The 27,462-nt window shown below is 45.7% G+C and overlaps 1 protein-coding gene and 1 long non-coding RNA gene across 2 annotated transcripts in view; one reads left to right on the top strand and one right to left on the bottom strand.

Annotated features, from left to right (window-relative positions):
• The first annotated feature begins 3,579 nt into the window (after positions 1 to 3,579).
• Positions 3,580 to 22,963, top strand: SLC25A20 (solute carrier family 25 member 20). The gene is made up of 9 exons (XM_081853855.1): positions 3,580 to 3,806; positions 9,839 to 9,931; positions 11,815 to 11,942; positions 15,079 to 15,169; positions 17,473 to 17,590; positions 18,209 to 18,281; positions 19,254 to 19,363; positions 20,872 to 20,996; positions 21,094 to 22,963. Exons 1-9 carry the CDS (start codon positions 3,690 to 3,692, stop codon positions 21,154 to 21,156), a joined length of 918 nt encoding a protein of 305 aa, XP_081709981.1. The 5' UTR covers positions 3,580 to 3,689; the 3' UTR covers positions 21,157 to 22,963.
• The window catches only part of LOC309337341, a 28,029-nt gene continuing 21,611 nt past the window's right edge, over positions 21,045 to 27,462 (bottom strand). The window contains exon 7 of the long non-coding RNA XR_014154174.1: positions 21,045 to 21,185. This is a non-coding gene — a long non-coding RNA (uncharacterized lncRNA). The remainder of the gene's footprint in view (positions 21,186 to 27,462) is intronic.

The following is a 27,462-nucleotide window of genomic DNA, read 5'->3' as shown; positions in this document are numbered from 1 at the left end:
GATTTATTGAGGCACAGAACCTCCAGGTCTAAGTTTGTGGCTTTCAGCTTGAGGCCTGGCATTGCTCTTGTTATAAAGTGATAAATGTCCATGAGAACAATCTTAGAAATTAAGTGCGTTTCTCTGTGCAGATGTTCCATGGCCGAGCATGTTTTGTAAGTTCTGGGGTCATGCTGAAACGAAGCCCTGACACCTTTGAAAAAGTTAAAACAGAGAACATTGAGTGCTGCTTTCTGCCAACCAGGTCCCACTATCTGTCTGTCTAGGCCTCCAGATATTTTGGACGACAATGTCCATCAATCCCAGTCAGTTGGAGCTGCAGGGAATTGCCGTCCAAAACATCTAGACGGCCCCAAGTTGGTTAAGGCTGATCTAGGCAGTGGTGTCTGTCTGTTTATTATTATTTATATCCCACCCTTAATCAGAAGATCACAGACAAGGGAACAACACTGTCATTAAAATAGGGCAGTAATAAAAAAAAATCACAATTAAAAAACATAAAACCTACAGCATATCATACATATCTCCACTGAACACCAGCAACATATTCAATATCCGTAAAACTGTGTAAAGAAAACACACACGCCATGTTTGGGTCTGGCATCGAAATGACAACATTGCAGAGTAGGGCTGGGAGGTCCAAAGCAGGGGGCCACCACAGAAAAGGCCCATTCTATGCATATGATTCCTGATGGTGCAATGTAGAGAAAGGCCTCCCAGGGCTTTACTCCCAGAGTAGCAGTGGTTCTCTAGGGACAGAGAAGCCTCTCCTACCATCAGCTCCTGATCCTTTTAGCTGGAGATGCATTGAACCAGGACATTCACTGCTCTGCTAGCATCCAGCAAAAAGTTTTGGGCTGGCCTTGGTTCCCACTCTATAATTTATTCCCCTACAGGTGCCAACTACAATGTTCCTTATCTGCCAGTAAGCTTCAGCATAAATACCCACATATCTTTCCTATGTACCTCTTCTAGCCAAAAATACATAGTTCATAGACTTGCCACATCCTCCTAGCATGGCTATAGCTATGATCCCAGAGAATCATTCTAGCTACAACATTTATGGACAGTATTTCTGCACAACTGGCAATTTACATCAGAAGTTAAAGCAGAGCATTGCCAGAACATAAAACTGAAATGAATATTAGATGCACGATAATCCAACAAAAATGGACTGTGTCCTCTTATTTTGCATTTACATTGATCTAAATTACAATTGCCTTTTATCAGCCTTCCACAGCAGTGCTTTCCAGCTGTTGTTGGACTACAACTCCCATCATCCCTGACTGCTAGCCATGTAGCAGGGGCTGATGGGAATTGGAGTCCAGAACATCTGGAGGGCACCTGGAGGGAATGGTAGCCTAGCTAGTATCTCTGTTGTTGTTTAGTCGTGTCCGACTCTTCGTGACCCCATGGACCAGAGCACACCAGGCACTCCTGTCTTCCATTGCCTCCCGCAGTTTGGTCAAACTCATGCTGGTAGCTTCGAGAACACTGTCCAACATCTCGTCCTTTGTCGTCCCCTTCTCCTTGTGCCCTCCATCTTTCCCAACATCAGGGTCTTTTCCAGGGAGTCTTCTCTTCTCATGAGGTGGCCAAAGTATTGGAGCCTCAGCTTCAGGATCTGTCCTTCCAGTGAGCACTCAGGACAGATTTCCTTCAGAATGGATAGGTTTGATCTTCTTGCAGTCCATGGGACTCTCAAGAGTCTCCTCCAGCACCATAATTCAAAAGCATCCATTCTTCGGAGATCAGCCTTCTTTATGGTCCAGCTCTCACTTCCTGTGATGTACTGAGTTGAATAGGATCCAAAATGCAGCAGTCTGATTGGTCCTAGAACAATGCAGCAGTATGATTGGTCTGCAGGAGCCACCCAATCCAGCTCCAGATGGAAGTGAATCCACAACCTGATTGGCCTACAGGAGAATTCCAGAATTACCCAATTACGTGCAGCCCATTGTGTAAATAATGTAAATAAAGCAGACACTTTGGGGGAAATTCCATTCCTCCTCACCACTATGAGCTGAATAAAGAGCATGAAATCCACTCTTGACTCTGAGTATATTTCACTTCCATACATCACTACTGGGAAAACCATAGCTTTAACTATACAGACCTTTGTCGGCAAGGTGATGTCTCTGCTTTTTAAGATGCTGTCTAGTATCTCTAATCTACCCCATTTTTGAAGGAACAGATTTTTTGTCGTCCTAGACTCCTTTGTGGAACGGCAGATACCAACACAATAAATACAACAGGCAAATGATATGCATGTGTTCTGTTAAGCCGTGCAAATTAAAGTTGCATAAAATATAGGAATATTTTGTGATGCAGGGACAGCTGGCACCCATGGAAATGAGGAAGGAAAAGACTCCCTGGAGGAGATAAAATATGCAGTCAGCTTTACAAACCAGAACCTTGCTGTGCAGCCTGAAAAATTCCTGTTTTCTGCCAACTGTTTAAAAGTTTTCCGTTCCAGCAAACATTTGCCCTTGCAGAGCTTCATTTCTGGAGCCTCCATTTTTATGCTGTTTGGTTTATTTTATGGGATTACTTTGTTTTTAGTTATGGTAAGCTGTTCTGAGTAACTCTGATGCCCTGGAAGGGTTGGGGAGGGTATATGCTTTCCAAATAAAATAAAACAAATATTGGAAGTATAAGGAAAACAGTTCCCAATTTTCCAGAGACTACAACACATTGTTGGGCACTTGCCAAAGCCTTAAGGACGACCTCTTGAGCCCCTTCAACTTGCTATGCCCACTTGCCACTGCTGCCTGTTCATTGCCCTGTCCAAGTGAAGAAGCCATGGCAGGAGCAGAGAAGAGAAGGAGCAGTCTTCTCTTGAATCAGACCTGGTACCTTCCTGCATGCAAAAGCATGTGCTCTGCAACTGAGGGCTTATCCACATTCACCTTTTGCCCCATACTTTCCAGGAACTGATCTGCTTCATGTCCTATTGCTTTCTTCTTCTTCTTCTTCTACTTGCACTCTGATGTGCTTTCGAACTGGGACCGAGCAACGGGAGCTCACCCCGTCACGGGGATTCGAACCGCCGACCTTCTGATTGGCAAGCCCTGGGCTCTGTGGTAGTAGTAGTACAGTGGTACCTCGGGTTAAGTACTTAATTCGTTCCAGAGGTCTGTTCTTAACCTGAAACTGTTCTTGACCTGAAGCACCACTTTAGCTAATGGGGCCTCCTGCTGCCGCCGCGCCGCCAGATCACGATTTCTGTTCTCATCCTGAAGCAAAGTTCTTAACCCAAGGCAATATTTCTGAGATTGCGGAGTCTGTAACCTGAAGCGTATGTAACCTGAAGCGTATGTAACCTGAAGCGTATGTAACCCGAGTTACCACTGTAGTAGTAATCCTACTGAATTCTATGGCAATTCTACAAAATACAGAATCGGAACTGCCACAGGGATAAATGGGCGTTCAAAACAACGCCATTAAGTGGGGTGGAGGGAAGTGCGCCTACTCTACATTTGCTATCTCTACTTTCAACTGCTGCTGCTGCTGTTGGCGACGGAAGCCGGAACAGTTACGGCCTCTCTAGGCGCGCCGGAGGCTTCTCTCTGTGCTCTGAGTCCGGACGGGCTGCGGGAGGGAAAAGGAGGGTAAAGGTCGCTCGGAGTAGTTAAGCAAGAGGCAGGGCAGGACGGGGCAGGACAGGCGACCTCGCCTCCGGAGCAGCCATGGCGGAGAAGAAGGGGCCCTCCCAGGCGCCCATCAGCCCCCTGAAGAACTTCTTCGCAGGCGGCTTCGGGGGCGTCTGCTTGGTCTTCGTGGGACACCCACTGGACACCATCAAGGTGAGGAGCGGGGCGAAGGAGAGGGACCGGGGACTACAAGCCCCAGGGCGCACCGCGCGGCTCGCGAGGGGGGAGAGACTCCCGCTGCCCTTGAACTACAACTCCCATCATCCCTTGCCGCTGGCCGTCCTGGATGGGAATGATGGGAGTTGTAGTCCATAAAAAAAATCATCTAGGGATGCAAGTTTGAGAAAGGCTCGGATAGACTGGTCCATGGACTACCACCCCCGGTATTGCACCCCCACCCCAAGGATGAATGGCATTTCGAATGGCGCGGGCTCAAAAGAACTCCAGCCCCCGTCATGCATCGCGCGAAGCAATAGGGGGGGGAGACTTGGAAGCAACTCCCAGCATGCACCGCGGAGAAGTTTCGAACTTCGCTATTTCGCTCAGAGCGCCCTGCACTGATGCTACAGGGAGTTCTTAGGGGAGTGTCGGAAGTTGCAATGTGGTGGCTTTCGGGCTCGCCTCCTCTAAATGCAAAAAATATTTTTTTAATGTATGACAACTTTTTGTACCATCAATCAATTCCTCTAAGCGGCTTACAAAACTCGTGCATTTAGTAACTAAAATGCAAAAGTACCTAAATAAAAAGTTATCATTGCTGGTGTTGGGAACTGAAGTGGAAATGTTTGTGTTGCTGTACCCTTTGCAAGGGGGAGGGAAGATGCGTCTTGGCCTCTGCTAGGAGTGCCAACATAATTGCACGCAGGTAGGGCCTTGTCTACATGCCAGTTGTAATTTTGCAAGCTGGTTATTTGTTATAGGGCGGGTGGCAACGTTGTGAAAGCCTGAGTCATAAAAAGCGATAAAAATGGCAACCAGTCAGTGGTAAGATCTCTGGTCCATATTCATAGTTAATTTTCTTCCTCCCTCATTTAGGTTGCAGTTCCCCTCCCCCCCAATGACCTGGGAGTAAGTTCCAATGAATTCATGGGCCGTTACTTCCCAGCAGATACAGCATGAGTTTTTATTGTGTGTTTTGTATTCTCATTTTGTATTTTTATGTTGTAATATTTGGATAAAGAGCGGTATACAGATTCAATAGATAATAATAATAATAATAATAATAATAATAATAATAATACTGCTGAACACTGCCACTCTGAACTGGCAACAGCAACACCAGAAGTTATGTAGTTGGGTTATACAGACTGATCTTGAAAACTTTGCTATTTATACACACACACACACACACACACACACACACACACACTGAATCTGCTTCGTGTGTGGTTCTGTTTCTGTTCACATGGTTATGTGTTAGTGTGTACATAACTTTATGGTTGATCAATACAAATTAGTAAAAAATATCCTATCAATAAAAATTAGTAAAAAATATCCAATGGCTCAACATAGCATTGCACTAGAGGTCTCTTAACCATGTAGCCTGGGTGCATGGGGCATATGGTGAAATTGCTTTGGGTCACAGAATCTTTCAGCTTGGTTCTCCTACTTATTTTCCAAACCATGGAAGTAGAACAAGATATACCTGTTCTCTGAAATGTGGTTATGGGTTATACTGTGGCCTGCCTTGGGAGGAGAAGCATTAGGGAGGCCAATCTTGATAAAGATATTTTTTGCCAGTCATTTTGCAAGCCCTTGGGATTTCTACACTAGAGGAGAATTTGGTATAGGGTACTGAATGCAGCATCTTCTAAGAATTTTAGTTCGCTTTTCTTTTCTTTTTTAAAGCAACGTTCTAACCCTTACAGCTGTGAAAATAGGTTTTGAAAGTATATGGGTAATGCTTGGTAAGATCACAGAAACTGGGAGAGGGCAGCTGAAGACTAATATAATGGGTGTGCAGGATTAAACCTGGAAATAAAGGTAAAGGGACCCCTGACCATTAGGTCCAGTCGTGGCCGACTCTGGGGTTGCGGCGCTCATCTCACTTTATTGGCCGAGGGAGCCGGCGTACAGCTTCCGGGTCATGTGGCGAGCATGACTAAGCCGCTCTGGCAAACCAGAGCAGTGCACGGAAACACGGTTTACCTTCCCGCCGGAGTGGTACCTATTTATCTACTTGCACTTTGACGTGCTTTCGAACTGTTAGGTTGGCAGGAGCAGGGACCGAGCAACGGGAGCTCACCCCGTCTCGGGGATTCGAACCGCCAACCTTCTGATCGGCAAGTCCTAGGCTCTGTGGTTTAACCCACAGCGCCACCTGCATCCCACAAACCTGGAGATACCCAGGTTTAAATCCCCATTCAGCCATACAACCTTGCCTAATTGTTGTGAAGATACATGGATGGGGCAGGGAAGAGCTGCACATACAGCCTTGAGGTCTCTAGAGGAGATAAATGTATGAGTGGTTAATAAGTAGGATTTTCAGGCTTTGCTCTCCATAGCTTCCCGGCGTCCTTCCCCATGACCTGTGTGTACAAAGCAAATGTGTGCAAATGGGTTTTTCCAGCCTTTTTTTTAGTCCAGATTTGTGCTAACAGCAGAATATTTCTGCTTGCATTGTCACTCTGGCTTCTCATCTACCAGTTTATAATGTTCTGTCTCTCCTCCTCGCAGGTTTGTAACCTAGATGAAACCTATTTAATCCTGTTTTTTATAGTACCGTTTCCAATGTATCTTATGTCTTAATTGGATGAGTTGGAAGTTCTTGAAACCAAGGACAATGGACTTTGCCTTTGTATGCGTCCTCCTGCTAATCATTAGACCATGAGATTCTAGCATACTGTTTTAAACAGGGCAGATATCAAAAGGAGTGTGGAGGACTTGCCCTTTGTATGCTGGCTTGGTCACACACAGAATTGAGACGAATGTGATCAGTGGAGGTGTTCTTGTACCCCAGAACTTCCACAAACTGAATTGATACATTTCCCTAGCCCAGGCAAAATCAATAGTTTTAATACAAAGGAAGCTTCATTATACTGAATCAGACCATTGGTAGTAGGTTTCCAGGGTTTCTGGCACGAGTTTTTCTCTTTTTTTTCAAATAAATAAATATTTTTTTGTACATATAAAACGATTTTAAACATTAAAATACCGAGTTCTTTCGAACCCTTTGACCACCTTCCCTCTGGCACTTTTCTGGCACAAGTTAATCTCCAGCCCTACCCAGAGATGCCGAGGATTAAACGTGGGGCCTTTTGCAATCAAAGCATTGAGCTGCAAGTCCTATTGCTGAGAGCAGTGATCAGTAGTAGCACTGGAATATGCCCGATATAACCTCGTCAGGTGGGTGGCGGATGAGTCTCAGGAACCCCTGTGCGGTTGGCCAGTGAAAGTGTAAAACCTCAGCTCTTGTTTTCTCAAGCAGTTTTTCTCTGGGGGGTTTCATTAATAATAATAATAATAATAATAATAATAATAATAATAATAATAATAATTTATTTGTACCCCGCCCATCTGGCTGGGTTTCCCCAGCCACTCTGGGTGGCTTCCACAGAGACCACAAATACACTAAAATGTCACACATTAAAAACTTCCCTGAACAGGGCTGCCTTAAGATGTCTTCTGGATGTCAGGTAGTTGTTTATCGCTTTGACATCTGATGGGAGGGTGTTCCACAGGGCGGGTGCCACTACCGAGAAGGCCCTCTGCCTGGTTCCCTGTAGCTTTGCTTCTCGCAATGAGGGATCCGCCAGAAGGCCCTCGGCGCTGGACCTCAGTGTCCGGGCAGAACGATGGGGGTGGAGACGCTCCTTCAACAGACTGGTCAAATATTGTCAAAAGTACAGTCACCCCTCAAGTTACGGCCGCTTCAGGTTACGTGTTTTCGGGTTGCAGACCACGGGAAACCCGGAAGTACTAGAACGGGTTACTTCTGGGTTTTGCCGTATGCGCAGAAGCACCAAATTGTGCCTGTGCAGACGTGGCACTTGAAGATGCGAACGTTGTGGGTTGTGGACGTGGCTCCGCCCAAGGTTCCACTGTAGTCGGGCATTTTAATGAGCTAATTTCTTACAGTGGTTGCAAGGAACAGAAAGCATTGTGGGGATTCCAAAAACCAAGTTAAGGCAGCCTGGACAAGGATGTCAAGCTTGCCCATGACAACCTGAGGAAACTCAGCCAGATGGGCAGCGTATAAATAATAAAATTATTATTATCAGTGCTTTTTTTTCTTAAAAAATGTTTAGGGGTACTCTCATTTTCCTACTCATATTGAAATACTGCCCCTCAATGAGACCAAACTTAGATTCACAAAATGTTTAGGGGTATGCGTAGCCCCAGAAAAAAGCACTGATGATAATGATGAAGATGATTAACTTTGCTAGGGTCCTCAGCACTAACCCGCATCAGGTCAGGCTGGGAGACTCGGAACCTGTAGTGATAGTTGGTACAGTGGTACCTCGGGTTACATACGCTTCAGGTTACATACGCTTCAGGTAACAGACTCCGCTAACCCAGAAATAGTACCTCAGGTTAAGAACTTTGCTTCAGGACGCGAACAGAAATCGTGCTCCAGCGGCGCGGCGGCAGCAGGAGGCCCCATTAGCTAAAGTGGTCTTCAAGTTAAGAACAGTTTCAGGTTAAGAACAGACCTCTGGAACGAATTAAGTACTTAACCCGAGGTACCACTGTACATCAGTGGAAATCCTAATTTGCCCTGATTACCCAGTGTCAGGGGTTCAGGAGCAGAGACACAGGGGAGAGAGGAAACGGAGAGCGAAGGGGAGGAATCTGAGGGCAGCGTAGGGGAGTATGACAGTGGCCCGAGAGATTCCATGAGCTTCTCCAGCGATTCAGAAGATTCCCAGAGGGGGGCGCCGATGGCCAGGGCAAGGGGGGTCCCAGGGGGGACACACCAGAAGCAAGGGGCCAGCGGGGACTCCCAAAGCAGCAGCGGGAGATCAGGACCAGTTCCCCCACCAGAGCGGAGTGGGGGGGAAGAGTCCCATGTGTCAGGGCCAGCGTCTCCTCCAGTAGAGAGAGAGGATGAGTTAGGGCTGGCCATGCCTCTATCACAGAGTGAGGGAACGGAGGGGAAGTCAAGTCCAGCTAGCACTCCCGAAGGCGGAAGTAGTGACAGGAGCAGTGTAACGGTCAGGAGAAAGGTTGCCGGCTGGGCGCGTGCGCCAAGTTCAAATGTACAGGCGCGCGGGACAGCAGAAAGCCCGGATTGGGAACCAGGTCCTAAAGCCCGGCGGAGGCAGGGGGAAGAATCAGGGGACTCAGCGTCAGAAGAGTCCAGAAAGGGCAAGACCCCAGCGGACAAGCTGACCCAGAGGAGGAAAGAGCAGAGGAAGAGGTGGAGCAAGGCTAGAGTCTTGAACTGGTGTCTGGGGGGAGGAGATTCAGACGGAGCTTCAGCGGTCTAGAGTTCAAGACGTAGAGCTGCGCGCCGCGGCTTTAAAATGGAAACTGAACTTCAATAAAGACTTTTGTATATAACAAGAACTGGTGTTGGTCCTTTGTGAGCTGGGACCTCGGGCAGCTCTGACACCCAGCATCAGGCATTCAAAGATGGCGCTCATCTTGACAGGAAACTGAGCGAGACAGATGGGAGTCCTAGAGAGGACTAGGTTCTCACTGAACATTGAGCCTGATTTGGTAGTGAACTGACTGCCCAAGTGAGCACAGCTGAGAGAGATCATCTCCTCCCAGCTCACCTCCGTAGGTCTCAGTAATACAGAGCATGTTAGCCGCCTCATCCAGAAATAAATCTACATGAATCCTTAATCTCCCAGGTCTGAGTTTCAGGAGATCCTGCCCTTAGGCTCTGGCCCAACCTTGACAGAGGAAGGCTGACTCTTTGGCTTATTTTGTACATTATCTCTGCAGCTCTTATTCAGCCGTATAATTAGCTGAATGCCTGTCAGTCCCAATTTATTAGGCCTGCCACCCCTCAATCCCATTACACAGCACTCTGTTTCATCAGGTAAGGGGTAGATTTGAAGACGGAAAACATGAGGGGCATGTGATGGGTTAGGAAAAAGGTGCCTGAGGGAATCAGAGCTTTGGGTGGCTGGCTAGCCGTCTCTATTAGAAACCAATTTCCTAATAAAAAGGGCCCAGTAATAAGAGAGAATGTTTGCATTCATTGCATTCCCTCCCCCTTTCAACTTGTTTTGCAGGTCAGGCTACAGACTCAACCGAAACCTTTGCCTGGACAGCCTGCACTCTACTCTGGGACCTTTGACTGCTTCAGAAAGACTCTCGTCGCCGAGGTATTGTGTCAGTTCAGTTGTGATGCCTGTCAGAAACATCACTTGCTTCTCCAAATCAAATTGTGTCAGAATGATGTCTTGCTGAAGATGGAGAGCTTCTTGGGTTATCAGACCAAATGACTCATGCTCAAGTGACTCAGTGGGAAATTATTTTTGACAGGAGAACTAGTTAGCTATACTGTAAAGGTAAAAGGTAATTGTCCAACTCCTAAGCACATATAATTGTGAAGATGTGATACCTGACATTTTGGGGCTGGTTTGTATTTCATGATAAGGTTTATTGTGTTGTGCCCAACCCATAGTGACCCTTAGGCTCCTCCCTGCTCCCCTTGTCTTCTGTGACTGGAACAAGGATTTTGCTTTTGGTAAAACACAACTTCCCTTTTTTGTCCAAACGGGGGATCATGGATTATGCTAACTCTGGTTTGATTAAACCAACCAGCTTCATAACCTATGGATTTGGCTTGTTTTGAAACTGTAGTGTCCATCTACAATCCCAGGTTCGGCTGGAATGGGAAGTAATAGCTTACTAAAAGTGAAATTAAATGCTCCTGAATGCTTCTTTCCAGCAACACAGAAGGTGGAAGGAGGAGTGCAGAAATCTAAAGCTCACTGCAGCTGGTGCACATCATGATAAACTATGGTTTATTTGATGTGTGAATATGGTTGCTACATTCAACACATGTACAATCTGTGTACACATAATGGTTTTTCTGTAGCCATGCATGGTTTTTTATGTGTAATTTATACAAGTGCTTTTAGGGGCTTTCTGAATGATACCCCATTCCTTTACCTTGAAGAAAGCAGGGAATTACATTACTGCGTTGTTATTAATTATAGTTCTGAAATCTATGAACGTGTCCAGAGGAGGGCAACCAAAATGGTCAAAGGCCTGGAAACGATGCCTTATGAGGAACGACTAAGGGAGCTGGGCATGTTTAGCCTGGAGAAGAGGAGGTTAAGGGGTGATATGATAGCCATGTTCAAATATATAAAAGGATGTCACATAGAGGAGGGAGAAAGGTTGTTTTCTGCTGCTCCAGAGAAGCGGACACAGAGCAATGGTTCCAAACTACAAGAAAGAAGATTCCACCTAAACATTAGGAAGAACTTCCTGACACTAAGAGCTGTTCGACAGTGGAATTTGCTGCCAAGGAGTGTGGTGGAGTCTCCTTCTTTGGAGGTCTTTAAGCAGAGGCTTGACAACCATATGTCATTAGTGCTCTGATGGTGTTTCCTGCTTGGCAGGGGGTTGGACTCGATGGCCCTTGTGGTCTCTTCCAACTCTGATTCTATGATTCTATGATTCTATAGCTCCATGCTCTACTTCCTCCTCTCCCCTCTTCCAGTTTCTGCAGCAAATTTCCCCTTCTTTTCCCCTGTCCTCTTTAACAGTGGTTGAATGTTACATCTGCACCACCTCTAGCCGTGGTTAATGCCAACTAGATTCCCTCTTAATCTGCTTCAAATCCTTGTTAAGATGGGAATGCCAAGTTCTGGTTAAGACTGGGAATGGGAGAAGTTGTTTCTGCCAAACCTTGTTCTTAGGTCATCATTGTGATTTGTTTGAGTGAAAGGAACCACCACCCCTGGCTCAGATATAGTGCGGTTTGTTCAGCCCAGGACAAAGCGGATGCAATCGGCTCATGCATGATAAACCATGGTTTATGTCTTACCATGATGTGTGGACAGAACCTCTGACACATTTCTTAAGAAAGTACGGCTGCAGATGAATTTGGCTTCTCTTCTTCCTCACAATAACCCAGCAGCTACTTGTGCTATCTTGAATAGGGTCTGCCGCTGATATCCAATGGTGAAATAGCATCCCCTGTGAAGCGCTGCAGAAAAGCTAAAGTAATCCACTGCCTTGCTGTGTCTTGCAGGGAGTCCGTGGTTTGTACAAAGGGATGGCAGCACCGATTGTTGGTGTGACCCCCATGTTTGCTGTGTGTTTCTTTGGATTTGGCTTGGGGAAAAAACTCCAGCAGAGGACACCCGATGACGTTCTGACGTGAGTGACTTCCGATAATCTAGCAGCAGGCTGTCAAGGCATTCCAGGCTACTGTGACGTATAAAATTGCACATTCCAGCAATGCAGCCAACAACCGTGTTATTTTTCCCTCCCCGTTATAAATATACATAGGGGCTTTTTTTTTTTTTTTGCGAAATGAATAAATCTGGCAAGCTTTAAGGCTCCTGGAAGCGTGGGATTGATTGCACCGGCTGAAAACAGACACTGTGTGGGCTGTTGCTGCATAGTTTCCTTCCCAGGCAAAACTTGCATCTATTTAGGAAGGATTATATTTTAGAATAGTGTGGTGTGTGTTACATAATGGCAGGCTCGTAACACCTCCTCGTAATAGTGGGCCTGAGCACATAAACCCTATTTATATGCCGAGACGACTGTTTCACTGAGCCTACACTTGGTGATGTACATATCCCGACCTTCCCACGACGTACACATCTTTCTGGTACGCCCTCAGTTCTCCAAATAGCTAAGTGCATCCGGATCATGCTGGATTCCCAGAATTTGTCTCATACCTCAGCTCTTTGCAGACTTACGTAAGAACAGCCCTGCTAAAGGCCCACCTGGTCCAGCACCTGTTTCCCACAGTGGTCTGTCAGATGACCATGGGAAACCCACAAGCAGGATGTGAGGGCAGTTGCCCTCCTCTGTAGTTGTTACCCAACGATTGGTCTTCTGACACAGGATTGTTTGACCCTGGAGGTAACATCATGGCTTGTAGCCATTGGTAAATATTCTCCATGAGTTTGTCCATTCCAGGGGTGGGGAAACTTTTGGGCCTGGTGGGCCAGATCTTTTATCTCTCCCTGCTTCCCATGGGGCAGTTTTGACAGCTGGGTGCAGCTGCCCATCTGTTAATCCTCTGGTGTCGTGATGATATCAGGTGATGGATAGGCAGGAGGTTCTAGCCTTCTGGGGAGCCAGTGTGGTGTAGTGGTTAAGAGCGGTGGACTCATAATCTGGTGAACTGGGTTCGCTTTCCTGCTCCTCCGCATGCAGCTACTGGGTGACCTTGGGCTAGTCACACTTTGAAGTCTCTCATCCTCACTCACTTCACAGAGCGTTTGTTGTGGGCGAGGGAGGAAAAGGAGATTGTTAGCCACTTGGAGACTCCTTAGGGTAGTGATAAAGCGGGATATCAAGTCCAAACTCCTCTTCTTCTTCATAGTGGATTCACAGGGGTGGGGGAAAGAGGTCTCCTTCACAAGCACATTCCCTGCAGGACTGAACCTGCATGAGTTTGACCAAACTGTGGGAGGCAGTGGAAGACAGGAGTGCCTGGCGTGCTCTGGTCCATGGGGTCACGAAGAGTCGGACACGGCTAAACGACTAAACAATAACAACAACAATAATTTATTTATTTATACCCTGCCCATCTGGCTGGGTTTCCCCAGCCACTCTGGGCTGCTCCCAACAGAATATTATTATTATTATTATTATTATTATTATTATTATTATTAAAGTGATAAAACATCAAACATTAAAAACATCCCTAAACAGGGCTGCCTTCAGATGCCTTCTAAAAGTAAGATAGTTGCTAATTTCCTTGACATCTGATGGGAGGGCATTCCACAGGGCGGGCGCCACTACTGAGAAGGCCCTCTGCTGGTATTCAGCTTATGAACAGTGGAGGGGGGGTCTTCCCCACTCTGTCTAATCTTTTCCTGAAACCACCTACATTGGCTTTTCTGACATTAGATGACCAAGTTTGCTGATGATACTAAATTCTTCAGAGACGTTAAAACAAAAAGAGATTCTGAAGAGCTCTACTTTGGTGTGCTTCATTTTGGCTGTTTTGAGGTTGGTTAAGGCAGTCCCCCCCCCCCCATCACGCCAGTAAGCAGGAGTGGGGAACCTCAGATAGACCAAGGTCACATTGCATCCTGGTTAACATGGTGCATGAGGCCAGGGGCAAAGGTGGGTGGATCAACAGGTGTAAATTTTATTTCATTTTAAAGTTGTATTATTGGAGTTCAAGGGCACATTCCAGCAAGGTAAAAAACCTCAAGGAGGGTTTGAGGAAAAGAGAGCGAGGTACAGTGGTCCCTCGGGTTACAGTCGCTTCAGGTTACAGTCGCTTCAGGTTACAGACTGCACTAATCCAGAAATAGTACCTCAGGTTAAGAACTTTGCTTTGGGATGAGAACAGAAATTGCATGGCAGTAGCGGGAAGCCCCATTAGCTAAAGTGGTACCTCAGGTTAAGAACAGTTTCAGGTTAAGAACGGCCCTCCAGATTGAATTAAGTTCTTAACCCGAGGTACCACTGTATGTGATCTTGAGAGAGATGTGACCATGATAGAGTCCCAAGGGCTGGACTGAGGCCTGCGGCTCCCCCACCCCTGCGGTAAAGTTGGGGAATATGCAAATATTGCTCCAAATTTGTAGCTATCTATCTGAATCTGCTGCTACTATGGTTCTGTAATGACTGTTCATGCTGCCTTTATATTTTTAATTGGCTTTTGTTATTTTTAAAAATTGTTGTTAGCTGCTCTGAGGTTCTTTCTGAAGCACCTGGTGAGATGTAAATTGGGGGGGAAATAAAGATGACAAAATTATCATTTAATTGCATGATTACATTTTGCGCAGAACGTTGGTTTTCTTGGCACATAATTGGAATTTTTAACAGTGACAGGGAACAGCCCTGATAATATGCACAGGTATTTTCAATAGTTGGCTGGCATTTTTAGTTCTTTTGTTCTGGAAATGGAAGGGGCTTTGAAAGAACAGAGTCTAAAATGCCGCGTTGCTGAGCAGTTGTTGATTTAATACGGTGGCATGGCAAGGCCTAGTAAGGACTCAAGAACCCTACGGGTGGCTGACCAGTGGCCAAGCAGATGTCTCTGGGACTCACACAAGCAGGAGATGAGCACGATAGCCCTCTCCCACTTCTGACCCTCAGCAACTAATATTCAGAGGCATACTGACGCTGATCCTGGAGGTTAGATATAGCCATCATAACCAGTAGCCTGATAAATGAATTTATTAGCCTTTACCCCCAGGAACTGGTCTAATTCACTTTAAAAAACCATCCACGTTGGGAGTCATCACTACATCTCTCCCTGACTCTGTATTTAGGAAAATGCAAATCCCGTGATTAATGTCCTTTCATCCCTATGCAGATATCCCCAGCTTTTTGCTGCAGGCATGCTTTCTGGGGTGTTCACCACCGTAATCATGGCTCCGGGAGAGAGAATCAAGTGCCTTTTACAGGTAAGAGGGGCTTCAGGAAGCCACAGAACCTTTCCAGGAAGCTTGTCTGGGCATTGCGCCCTAGCAAAAGCTTTGCATCCTTATATTTCCTTCTTATCACTGGGTGTCCTCCTCTAGCCTGCAGTCTGAGATTAGCAGGACACCATGCAACTATAAAGTTTTCTAAATGTTTTGGATGTCCCCCAGTCCACTTGGCTAATCATATGAGAGTGTGTGTGTGTGTGTGTGTGTGTGTGTGTGTGTGTGTAAAAAGACATATGTGCAGAAGTGTGTATAGATCATAGCTGTCAACTTACAGATTTGAAAATAAGGGACCAGCAGCCTTGAAAATAAGGGACCAGCAGCCAAAATAAGGGACCTAGAGCCTCACCTGTTCCAGGCACTCCAGTCTTCCTGTCCTCCTGCAGTCTGGTCAAACTCATGCTGGGTAGCTTCAAGAACACTGTCCAACCAACTTTGTAACCAGAGGTTCAACTGAATAGAATCTGAATCACATGCACCACAAGGCCTATGCAGCCTCAACTTAAGATGGCTCCCCGGCCTGGCTTTGCACTGCAAAGTTTGCAGCAGCACGTGCAACAAAATGGCATCCAGCATTCAAAACCCCCCTCAGCTTGCATTAACTAGCCACACACAAGGCATGCAAGCCTCACCCCCCAGTCGTTCTTAGATTTCTTATTGGGTGAGCAACACAGTTGGAGCCTCCCTCCTCCCTGGCCGGCAGGGAGGGAGGGAGAGGAGCTGCTTCCTTTGAAATTTAAGGAACATCATTTAAGGGACATTTAAGGGACATCCATCAATAAGGGACAGCAGCGGGACATGGCGCTGGACTAAGGGACTGTCCCTTCAAATAAGGCACACTTGACAGCTATGGTATAGATATGAATGAGAGAGGATGCTAAAATTGCCAGGAAACTATGCTCTGCCTCTAACTACTAACCGTTGGCACATCAGAGTCCCACCAGCAATGTTTTCTTAATTATACAAGTGGGGTGCAGTGACGAGTGCAAGAGCAGGAGGAGAGCAATGGGTGGAACAGAGGTCCAGTCATCTGGCCAGAGGCTTCTGCATCCTGCAGTAGCTTGCAGGAGGTTCCTAGCATGTTTACGCTGAACTGGTTAGGACAGTGTTCTCCCAATAGGGTTGACGGGCCCGCTATAATATTTGCAAGGGTCCTATACCTACTGCTGTCCTATTTGACACTGATACGTAATTCTCTCCTTGGTCCTCAGGCTTCAGCTTTGACCTGTGGTCTTTCTTAAAGACGCAACCTGCCTCTGTGTCAATGACAGTGCTTTTTCAACCTTATTACAGCCCCCTTCCCCCCTGCTGCAGTTCCTCGCAGTGAAATGATCTTACATCTGAACGCTCTTCTCAGAGAGGCAACAGTCAGGGTCCTGTGGTACACCCTGACACTTTCCTGGCTGTCAAGTAACTCTCTCCAGAGGACTTCTGATGGGCCCTATCTTGTAAACCAGAATAGTCTCTTCCCCTTTGCCCAAGATCAGTTTCCCTGGATGAGGGAGGGAAATGGGGGTAGCTCACACCAGGCATATCTGCTCTTGGCTTCCCAAGAGCCTTGGACCTCCAGACCTTATTGCAAGCTCCCCATAGTAACACGCCTGTTATCCAACCCGTGGTTATCTGAACATATTGAATGTGCAGGTTCATTTCTCATTCCCCATATAAACAGCCTGCCTGTTTATTTCCAAGTATACATCCGTTTACAGCTTGACTACCCCCCAAGGCGAAGTCACTAAATGTTGCATTTGATTACTGTTATGAATGATACACTTCACGGAAGTTTTTGCAGGCTCTTTTTGGACTAGGTAAGGAAATTAGATGTTAAAGAGCTGGAAGGGGAAGAAGGATACAGGCAGAGCAGCTGATAGTTTGTTCAATTTCAATTTGAGTGTGAATTTTTGAACAGAATGTTCACACCAGGCTTGCAGAAGTGACTCATTAATTTGAGCAAGCTAAAATTAAGAGCGACCACAAGAAGTTTTGAAGTTGATTTTCATTCTGACTTTGTCTTATCCTTCCCGTTTGTGTATTTTTATGCAATTGTGATGGCCTATGGAACAAATATATGCAATAAATATTTACCGTATTTCAAGTGGATTTCAATTTCCGCCACTTTGGTGTGCAATCATCACTTGACATCCTGCGGCTCACATCTCACAGTCGACTTCTGAGGAAGGAATCAAATTTGCAGAGCTGCCTTTCAGGAGTTCTAGATTTAGGGGCATTTGTACAACCGTGTAGTTATAGCTGATGAGAAAACTGTTCTTTAATTCCCTTAGATCCAGGCAGCCTCTGGTGAAATTAAATATGGAGGCCCTTTGGACTGTGCCAAACAGCTTTATCGTGAGGCTGGCATTCGAGGTGTTTACAAAGGAACGGTGCTCACCCTCATGAGAGGTAATTGCTGGTCAAGTGCCCCTAAAGCCCTGTTTGTGGAATGTTGTAAATGTTATTTTTTTCTTAAAGTTTTGTTAAAATAACAATAAAAGTAGCTGGATTGTTAAAGGGGGAGAGGGGAGGTTGGCACCGAATGGCTCCTTTTGTAAATAATAATAATAATAATAATAATAATAATAATAATAATAATAGATTATTTATACCCGCCCATCTGGCTGAGTTTCCCCAGCCACTCTGGGCAGCTTCCAGTCAAGTGTTAAAAACAATGCAGCATTAAATATTAAAAACTTCCCTGAAGTTTTCAGTTGTCTTTTAAAAATAAGATGGCTGCTTATTTCCTTGACATCTAATAGGAGGGCGTTCCACAGGGCAGGTGCCACTATCGAGAAGGCCCTCTGTCTGGTTTATAATCTGATTTATAATCACAGATGATATTGTCTTTCCATCCTCTCCCCACCCCTTCTCCCCAGCTCTGCCCCTGTCTCAGTCAAGGAGCCAAGCCCACTTTGTTCTGCTTTGGGGCCTGGTGGAATGTTCTGTGCCATTTCCTTCCTTGCAAGTCAGGCCCCGGTTGCGCCTCTGGTTTCTCTAAGTCTGAATTTGCGTTTGTTTTACCAGATGTTCCAGCCAGTGGGATGTACTTCATGACCTATGAGTGGCTTAAACATATTTTGACACCTGAAGGGCAAAGGTGAGTAAAACCCTACTTTTCCCACCAGTACATCTAAGAAATTCTTCCTGCTGCTGAGTAAGGATAATCTTCTTTGCTTAATTATCAAAAACACCAGTGACAAGTGTTTCCAGGGAAATAATCAAAATACTTGGTTATGTGTTCTTTAGTTTTGTTGCATTTGTTTACAGGAAAGCCATTTTTAAAAAAATGCACTACTACTAATAAGAAGATTACATTTCTATAAAGGATTTGAAGTGATCAAAGCCCTTAACATGTTCTGTTACAGTAAACTTTAAAGTAAGCCTAAGTGGCTTTGTCGTCGTATGTGCCTTGTAGCATGACACAGGGGCAGAGTGCAGGAATCCACATAATAATTATGACAGAACGTCTTTCTCTGACCTGAGTTGTAGCAGGAAAGTTCCCCTTTTTTCAGCGCACTGCAGGAACTCAACAACAAAAGCAGCTTGCTGGGTGGAGCACATCTGTGATACTACAGGGGGTGAGGTAGTGGGAAGCCTGGTGTGATACAGGTGCACCAACGGAGAAGTCCAAATTGGCCCTACTGGTGCCCTTGCACTGTGCCAACCTCCCCGCCGCCTGTCCCCTCTGCCTTGGTGTCTGTTGCATTTCTGGTCCCAAGAAGTTGTGATCTTCATAAATAGGAACTGAAAAGAAAAGTAAGGCTTGTGGCACCCAGAAGTCTACGGTTTGCACTTTCATGGGTTACAGATATGTGAAATGTTGCCCTCGGAATGCAAAAATATAGAACAACCACCACCCTGTAAACAATAGTGTCAAATAATGATAAAATGCAAAAAAAAGAAAAGAAAAGAAAAAAAGCATGGTCTGTGCCAATGCAGATAAAGCTTAAATTTATGCAGGATGAGCAGCTTGTGACCATTCACAACAGAAGTACTGTAACTGGTGATGGAGGACACTGAAGAATCTCTCTCTCTCTTTCTCCCTCCCTCTTTTTAATCTTCTCTGCAGTGTCCGTGACCTCAGTGTACCCAGGATTCTGTTTGCAGGTGGCATGGCAGGGATTTTTAACTGGGCTGTTGCGATCCCTCCAGATGTGTTGAAGTCTCGTTTCCAGACGGGTGAGTCAGCTTGGTCTCTATCCTGAAGGTGGGCTCTTGGGAGATTGCTGTGTTTGTCTTCCGTTACCTTTTGAAATGCATGATTCAAAGACATCTAGCCCTTCCCCCTGTCAGAATTGTTTTTGGCAGGTGGCTGCCTGAGAATGAAGCAGGGAAACCAAATTGGAACAATGAGCGCTCAGTAAAATTGTGTGCATCTTGAGTGACTCATTACTAATTTCACCTTAGAGTAATTAGAGAAAACATGGAGGTGTGACTAACACTATCCATGGCTCTCCCCACCCTGAGTTCCACAATATTCTTAGGATAAGAATGCATATTGAAGGATTAGCTCTTTCAGGTTTCATTTGCACATTGTCTTCTTCAGTGAGTTCCTCTGAGCATCATTTCTGGGCAACAGCCCGTGCCACACTCTCTGGTTTAATCCGGAGCTTGATGAGACATTTGCATCTTTCTTCGCTGTGCAATGACTGCCCTTTCCCATTGTGGCCATTGAGTTGCTAGTGCGGCACAAATTCTCACTTTTCTCCCCTCCTAATTGTTGGCTTTGTAGCTGCAACTCTATTCACTATGGGAATTGGAACCAAAATGGAGTATGGTCCCATTTTGCAGCCTCCTTGAGGCTTTCTATTAAGTTTTTTCCAGAGGAAACTTGGTGCTGGCTTTCTGGTGAGGCAAATAGCTGCTTGCCTGGCCAGCTGTGGTGAATATAACTGCCTGCAAAAAAAGAGCAGGGATCCAAAGAGAGGGGAACCTGTGGCACTTTGGGGACTACAGCTCCCATCAGCCCCAGCCAGTGTGGTTTCTGGGGGTTGTAGTGCTGCGTCATGCAAGTTTCCCCATCCATGTCTGATAAAGGAAGTTGGTATTTTCAGGCCATTGGTATGCCTCTAATGATTTCTCATTAGATTGGGTTAGTCAGTGGGACAGGTGGGAAGTGGGCCAGAATGTTCCTGGACTCCTTTGTAAAGCTGGTTCAGCATCTTCACCACAGCCATGCCTTGCCTTCTCAACAAGCCATTCAGATAAGTTCTGAAAGTTTTGCCTGCCTGAGCATCTCTGTCACAGCGTGGCTTGTACAGTGGATCTGGCAAGTTACTCACACTTGAGTGGCAAGTGGTTAATTTCAAGGCTGATTTCAAGGAACATCTCCCTTTCCCCACCCCACAAGGCAGGGACATTGTCGCTCGCATCACGGTCTCTAACTAGAGATGGGAACCTGTAGATGTTGAGATGTTGCTGGATTACAGTTTTCATTATTTCTGGCCGTGCTGGAGGAGCCAGGTTCCCTAACCCTCAACTCCGTGCAGTACTTATCACTGCAGAAAATGTGCTCCGACAGCAGTAGTTATCATTTGAGGGTGTGCAGAAAGGAGGGAGAGTGATTGCTGGGCAAACAGGGAGGAAGGTGGAGCACAAGGCTGCATTAGCAGGCCAGGGCTTCTCAGTGACTGGGGCTCATGAGATGACTTAAACCATAACTTGCATGCTTTTACCTTTCTCAACAGCTCCTCCGGGCAAGTATCCCAATGGCTTCAGAGACGTTTTGCGGGAGCTGATTCGAGAGGAAGGAGTGGCGTCACTGTACAAGGGATTCACCGCTGTGATGATCAGGGCTTTCCCAGCCAACGCAGTAAGTGAACAGTGGGCTCATCAACAGATGGTAGATTTTTTTTAAAGCCCTGTTTCCATTTGGATCATTTCATTCTTTTCTGTGTGTTTTCCTCCAGGCCTGCTTCCTTGGTTTTGAAGTCGCCATGAAGTTCCTTAACTGGCTCGCCCCAAGTCTGTGAAGACCGGAAGGACATGTTCCTAAGGGAACCTGAGGACAAGAGGAAGGAGGCAATTGCATTAGAGAAGCAAAATGGAAGCAAAATAAGCTGTATAAATGACTTATTTTTTTAATAACCGGTTTTTGCCTTACTAGCTACCTCTGGAGGAGGCTGTTGTTGCCATTCGGAATCTCGAGCCAGTTCTCATCCCCGTTGGGAGTTTGAGATGCATACCTGCCTTGTGAACCCAAAGTTATCATAGGGGTAAAGCTGCTCGTAGAAAACCTTACTGCTATTAATAGGTGTCAAATTTCTTCTTCTTTGCCTCTTTTGGAAATAAAGAAGGAATATTTTAATTTCCCATTTTTTAATCTTAGTAAAGAACTGCATGGATGGTGGCGATAGTACCAGGTGGAGGGTGGGGTTGGAGATCTAGCCACTGTGCATTTAATTCTCAGGATAAACTTCACACTTAAGTGCATGCAGTCATGTAAGAAGATTGTTTAGCTTTGGTTTACAGACACTACACAGACTGCCACTAAAGTTCCTGTGCAAGCAGCATGGAAATGAATGAGACTTGCACATGAACACAGATGTTACTTCAGCAGTCCCAGAAACTTCAGTGGGGCTTGTGCATTACTCAGTCATGGCAGGTACTGGTTTTAAGTCTCTTGTTTGTTACCTTGAGGTGTATGACCCACACTGTGGCACGGCATGCTGGTTTGAACTAGTTCACACACCGAAAGCTCAAGAACTGGACGCAACAGATATAAAATTAACAGAGCTTCAGAATCTTGTATTAATGTCTAATAAACTCAAACTGATAAATTACAGGTGTAAGGGAGTAATCTCCAGGTTTCTTCAGAGATCCTGTCACAGTTGGTTAGAAAGTGCAGTCAGCACAGAAACACAGGTGTTTCAAGCCCCCTTTCCCCCTAAAATACTCTTTCAATAGGTGCTTTCTGGTAACCGGTGATACCAGCTTCACAAGTGCCAACCTCATGGTTAGATCTGAGGTGCCAAATGATGAATTCTGGTACATATGGTACCTGTGCTTGTATTGTGGTGGTTTCAAAGTCAAGAGAGGTTTTAAAACTGGAAGTTGAAAGAGCCTGAAATAGGACAACTTCGGAGTGACTGTTTCCACTGCCGTTTTTCCTCAAGAGGACTTTATTGCATGCCTGGTGTGTTTTAGCTGAAGCATATCCCATGCTCGGGCAGTAAAGGCAAGACTATTGATCTGTAAAGTGTTTCAGTGGGATAAAATTATCCTGTTCAGGAGTCTCAGCCAGAATTTGGTCTTGGTGTTCTTGTTTACTTTCCGTTTTGGAGTTACTACACCATCGGCAGAGACTTGTCTTCCTTTTCATAGACATCAGCCAGGCTATTTTAAAAATAGCCTCTGCCATCATGAGAGCCAGAGTCTTGTTCTAAGGGCTGAGATTCTTTTGGAATGCAAATCCTATACTAGCTTCTCCAGAGAACCCCAAAAGGCTGGTCGTGTTCTCTTGATGTATAGTTTTGTATTTGTTGCTGTCTGTGAGAATCTGTTGTTAAACACACAAATTGAACTTTAACTCTTCTGGGACTGAAGGTCTCCCTCAGGACAGTTGAGATCCTGCTTTAACAAAAAATTGGCTGTCTGGCTGTCAGTCGTTCTGCTCATTTCTCGCTGTGTCTTGTATATTTGAGGCATTCCAAAGAGAAATCCTCTCTCTGGAATATACTCCTCTACCAAAGTAAGATAATTAAGCCTGCACAAGCTGCCTGTGAGCTTTTGAAAAAGTAACTGCTCCCTTAAAAAAATAAAGATCATGTGTATAGTTTCCTGATGGTGGTTTCATCTCTTGTAAAACATTAATAAATTACTTCATGATGCCCATCATTAACACATTAAGCTGGTCGTTTCCGTCCTATCTAAGACAAAGGATTGCTTTCCTTTGCAGTATATTGCATCATTCAGTGCTTAGGTCATTTGGTTAAATATTAGTAATTCATTGTCCCCGGAACAGTACTTTTTGGGGAGTGGGGGCTTTAAGGGGCTAGTTTTCTCAGAACATTTGCAAAACGCAACCCCTCTTCAGGGTTGCTAGTCCTTGAACCAGCCTTACTAATTAAAACAATACATGGCTATCTGTTGTGAATGGTTTAGCTGAGATTCCTGCCTTGCAAGGGGGTTGGACTGGATAAACCTTGGGTCCCTTCCAACTCTACCATTCTATGATTTTGTGCCCTGCTGCATGAAACCAAAGCTCCAACTAAAGCAGGCTTCAGGTTTGAGGAAGCCCTGTTCAAAATGCTCCCTGGCAGGCCTTAATGCACTTACCGGTAACCTTGCAGCAGCAGGAAACAACTGCGGACATCAAGAGTTGAGCTGCCATTTGAATTTTCTATAGTGCTGTTGCTCTGGAATATAGCATTGAAGGGATTAAAATGGCTGCTTGGAGCACCAGGAGGATTTTCTTTTTAATGTGGGATTAGAGCAGGCATTGGTTGTGGGCCTTGATGGCGAGCCATGGCCCTGGCACACCTGCCCAAGGATGCTAGGTGTTGACACCAGCCTTGCTATTGACAGCAAGCACTCAGTCACAGTTTCCTGCAAGCTCCCAAGCAGAACATGAAGGCAACATTGTTTGTCCTGAATCTGCTGCCACTCAACCACATTGAGTGACCCTGAGTTTCTAGGATTACAAGTGATGGTAGTGGGAAGGATTCTCTCACTCTACTCCATTCATAATCTTTATTAGGTCTCTTGCCCACCCCCACCCCCCAAAAAACTGGAAAGCCCCAAATGTTTATAGTGAAGCTTTTCATTTCCATTGATAATTTTAGTTGGTTTTTTCCAGCTCTGTGCTCGTTTTCAAGTTGGGTGACCAGTATCGTATACCAAAAGTGCCTAACCTGTCGCCCTCCATATGTTGCTGAACCAGAACTCCCAATATGCCTGGACTCTCATCTTGGCTGGGGCTGATAAGAATTGGGAGTTTAATGACATCTGTAAAGGCACCCCTTGCTGTATAAGGTGCTTCAAATGTAGCCATGCTATAGATTTATTATACGGTGGCATAATAGTGCTTGCTGTTTTATTTTCTCTCTCTCCTGGCATTTAATATGCTCCCCACCCTTATGGTTTTAAAGAACTGTCCACTGTGACAACAGCTCATTCTGATCCCATCATTTTGTATGTAGTATTAGTCTAATAGCCATTTCTAGAATTCTGGAAAAGGAAGTGGGAAGTACATCAACCAGAAAGGCATGTAAATTAACTAACTGTGCATAATTAGCTCCCAATAACAGGTTGTCTAGTGCTAACCTCCAGCCCTCTCTCTAAATAGTCTGCTGTTGTCGCCTCACTCAGTTTATGGCAGAGCTGTTGCTGTCGCACTCTGGGTGAATGAATGAATATAAAACTTCTGTTTTGATGAAATTAACCCATTAAGGCTTCATTCATTACATTTACATCCATTTCTTACATGCCATTTTAGTAACTCAGTACTAGTTCACCACTGCAGGCGGGTGGAGAAATAAACAGTTTGCAGTACAGGCATACTGTTAACTGGTTTGCACCTGTTAATAAAGGTTTTGTGCCTGTTAGTACAGTCTCTTAAGACGTGCTCGAAATCATTTGCAAGCTTGGACAGCAGGACCTGTCTCCAAATGTCTAATAGAGATTACAGTTTCTTGGTTCAGTCTTCTTATTCTGCTGAAATTATAGTCTTTCCTTAATGCTGCAATTGAAAAAAGAATTGTAAAGGATATGAACAAATGCATTGGAATTGACATTACAGTTTAATTTTCATATCCACCAGTCAAATTATGTCCGTCCGTCCGTCCCCTCCCCCCCCCCCGCCTTAAGTGCCACTTTAAAAGAATTCACTTTCAGAAGATGTGGTGATGGCCACCAACTTGGATTGCTTTAAATGGGGTTTTGACAAATTCATGGAGAATAATGCTGCCAATGGCTACTAGCCACAAGGTTATTGTACTCTTTCCAGGATGGCTACTAGCCACAAGGTTATTGTACTCTTTCCAGATTACAGGCAGTATGTTCTTGTATAGCAGTTGCCAGGGAAAAACAGTAGGAGAGAACTATTGCACTCCTGTCCTGCCTGGGGTTTTTCCAGAAGCATATAGCTGGTCACTGTAGGAACAGTATTTTGGACAAGATAGGACTTCAGCCAGATTCAGCAGGCTTCTTCCTATAGTCATACATTCATTGTGATTTGAGGACCCGCCCCCCACATGGGAATAATAAAGACACGTGGACACAGTATATTAGGTTAATGGGCAAGAAAAGGCCACAACTTTTTTATTACATCATGTGAGAGGTATTGGCTTAGGCATTGGACAACAGCAAATTTTGACTCCACCCACTCGGAGAGGGGTGAGTCTAGACGAGGGTTAACCACCAGTAGGGGGAGCCTGTTGATGCAAATACAACTATAAGCTCTCCCCTGATGTCACCGGGGGTCATGCCATGGCGCCCAGCCACGCAGGGCATTGGACGGGATCCACGACCACCGGATTACTTTAACGGAATACCCATAAGTGAAGGGGTAGGCGATGGCCACACCCTGCCCTTCCATACACCAACAACACATTCCAGTGCCTAACCACCAAATACCGAGAAAGTTGTGACGATTGCTACGAGGTAGGCAAAAAAACCCAAGAGGCCGGTGCCAATTTGCCAATTGGAAAAAACTCCTACCAGGCCCCCTGGGCAACCAAGGCGACCAACCATAGGTCCATAGCAAGGTCAAGTGAGAAGCTACGCACTAAAGGGAGTGGTTGGTGGGTGGGTGAATCGAAGAAATCAGCAGCGCAATGGAGGGGAGAGCTGGCCGGCTGCATTTGAGCGGCTAAAGCACGCCCCCGAGCGGCTAAACCACGCCTCCAGGGGGGGGTGGCACGCCAGTGACGATGGCAGGGCAGGAGCCGGAATGCCCCCTGCGCAGCGCGGGAATCGGTTCTCAATCACAATCCCTCCCCTCTGGGAGGAGGAGAGGCTTACTAAAATCGGAGATGGATGAAAGTGATTTTCAATGAGGAAAGGACAAAATGAAAGTACAAATCACATAGAGATTCCTTTCCTTTTTAAAAAACCTTTCCTCTGGTGAAGAAGTTGTGAGACGCAACGGAGAAACAAAGATGAAGGTAAGCTTTACCTGGCTGGTTTCTGCCTGCGGCTGTGCCAGGAAACATGGTGCCGCTCCTATTTTTGCATGTGGGAGGAGCAAATGCCTTCTGCGAACAAGGTCCTGTTTCCACGCTGTAAACATTTTGTTCCTTCAGACTGCCAGGCAGAGTTAAAACAAGGTACTGTCTGCAGTCTTGCCGGCTCAGCGATGTGATGTGCAGAGCCTGAGGAACATGTGTTCTGGGTTTCGGCTGCTCTGTTCAACGGATGCCCAAGGACCCCAAGCGCCATTTATGATGCATCATCTGCCCGTAAGCATTAGGATGCCCACATAGCAGGCTCACAAAAGTCCATAATAAGATTGTGGCCCTGATGGCTGAAGTCCCAGCACCATTAGCGAGCACTGTGCTGTGCGGCAGACAGCTGCCGCAAAGGAAAGACGCTGTTAGAGCAGCTCTAGATGATAAAACAAGGAAAGACCAGGGCAGTCGCTTAGCCCACATTTCTGTAGCATGGATGTGAATAATTAAATGCACTTCACACCATCTGGTTCCCTCCAATCAGGTGTGATTGCGCATTCATTACATCTAGTTTATTTCCTCCCAGGTCACTGAGAACTCGGCTGAGCCCAAGTAGGTCAGTGATACAGATGGAATGGTTTGCAAAGGCCTGCTCTTTCCACTCAGACGTGTATTACATCATCCATAGCCTCTGGGAAATTTGCTCTCCAGTGCAGTTGTTCATTCCAGACCTTGAGAAAGATTCCGGTAGCTCAAAAGATTTGCAGAGTTTTCTTTCCACCAAATGCTGCTTCCACATGCAATTTCAAAGTGGGGAGGGGAGAGTGAAGTTGCTCACAGACATCCTTGACTTGGGAAGCAAAGTACCTGCTATCATCTTGTGCTGGAAATCCCATCCACCTTTGCTCGCTTCTAGAACCCCCCTGAAGAACAGAATTAGCCCATAACAAAAAAAATTCCTTCCAGTAGCACCTTAAAGACCAACTAAGTCAGTTCTTGGTATGAGCTTTCGTGTGCATGCACACTTCTTCAGATACAGTGTGCATGCACACGAAAGCTCATACCAAGAACTGACTTAGTTGGTCTTTAAGGTGCTACTGGAAGGAATTTAAGGAATTTAAGGTTGGTCTTTAAGGTGCTACTGGAAGGAATTTTTTTTGTTTTGACTAT

The sequence above is a fragment of the Podarcis erhardii genome (assembly GCF_964252035.2).
Source record: "Podarcis erhardii genome assembly, chromosome: 2".
Lineage (NCBI taxonomy): Eukaryota > Metazoa > Chordata > Lepidosauria > Squamata > Lacertidae > Podarcis > Podarcis erhardii.
The sequence above is the reverse complement of the archived record's forward strand: the minus strand, read 5'-3'. Positions and strand labels throughout refer to the sequence as shown.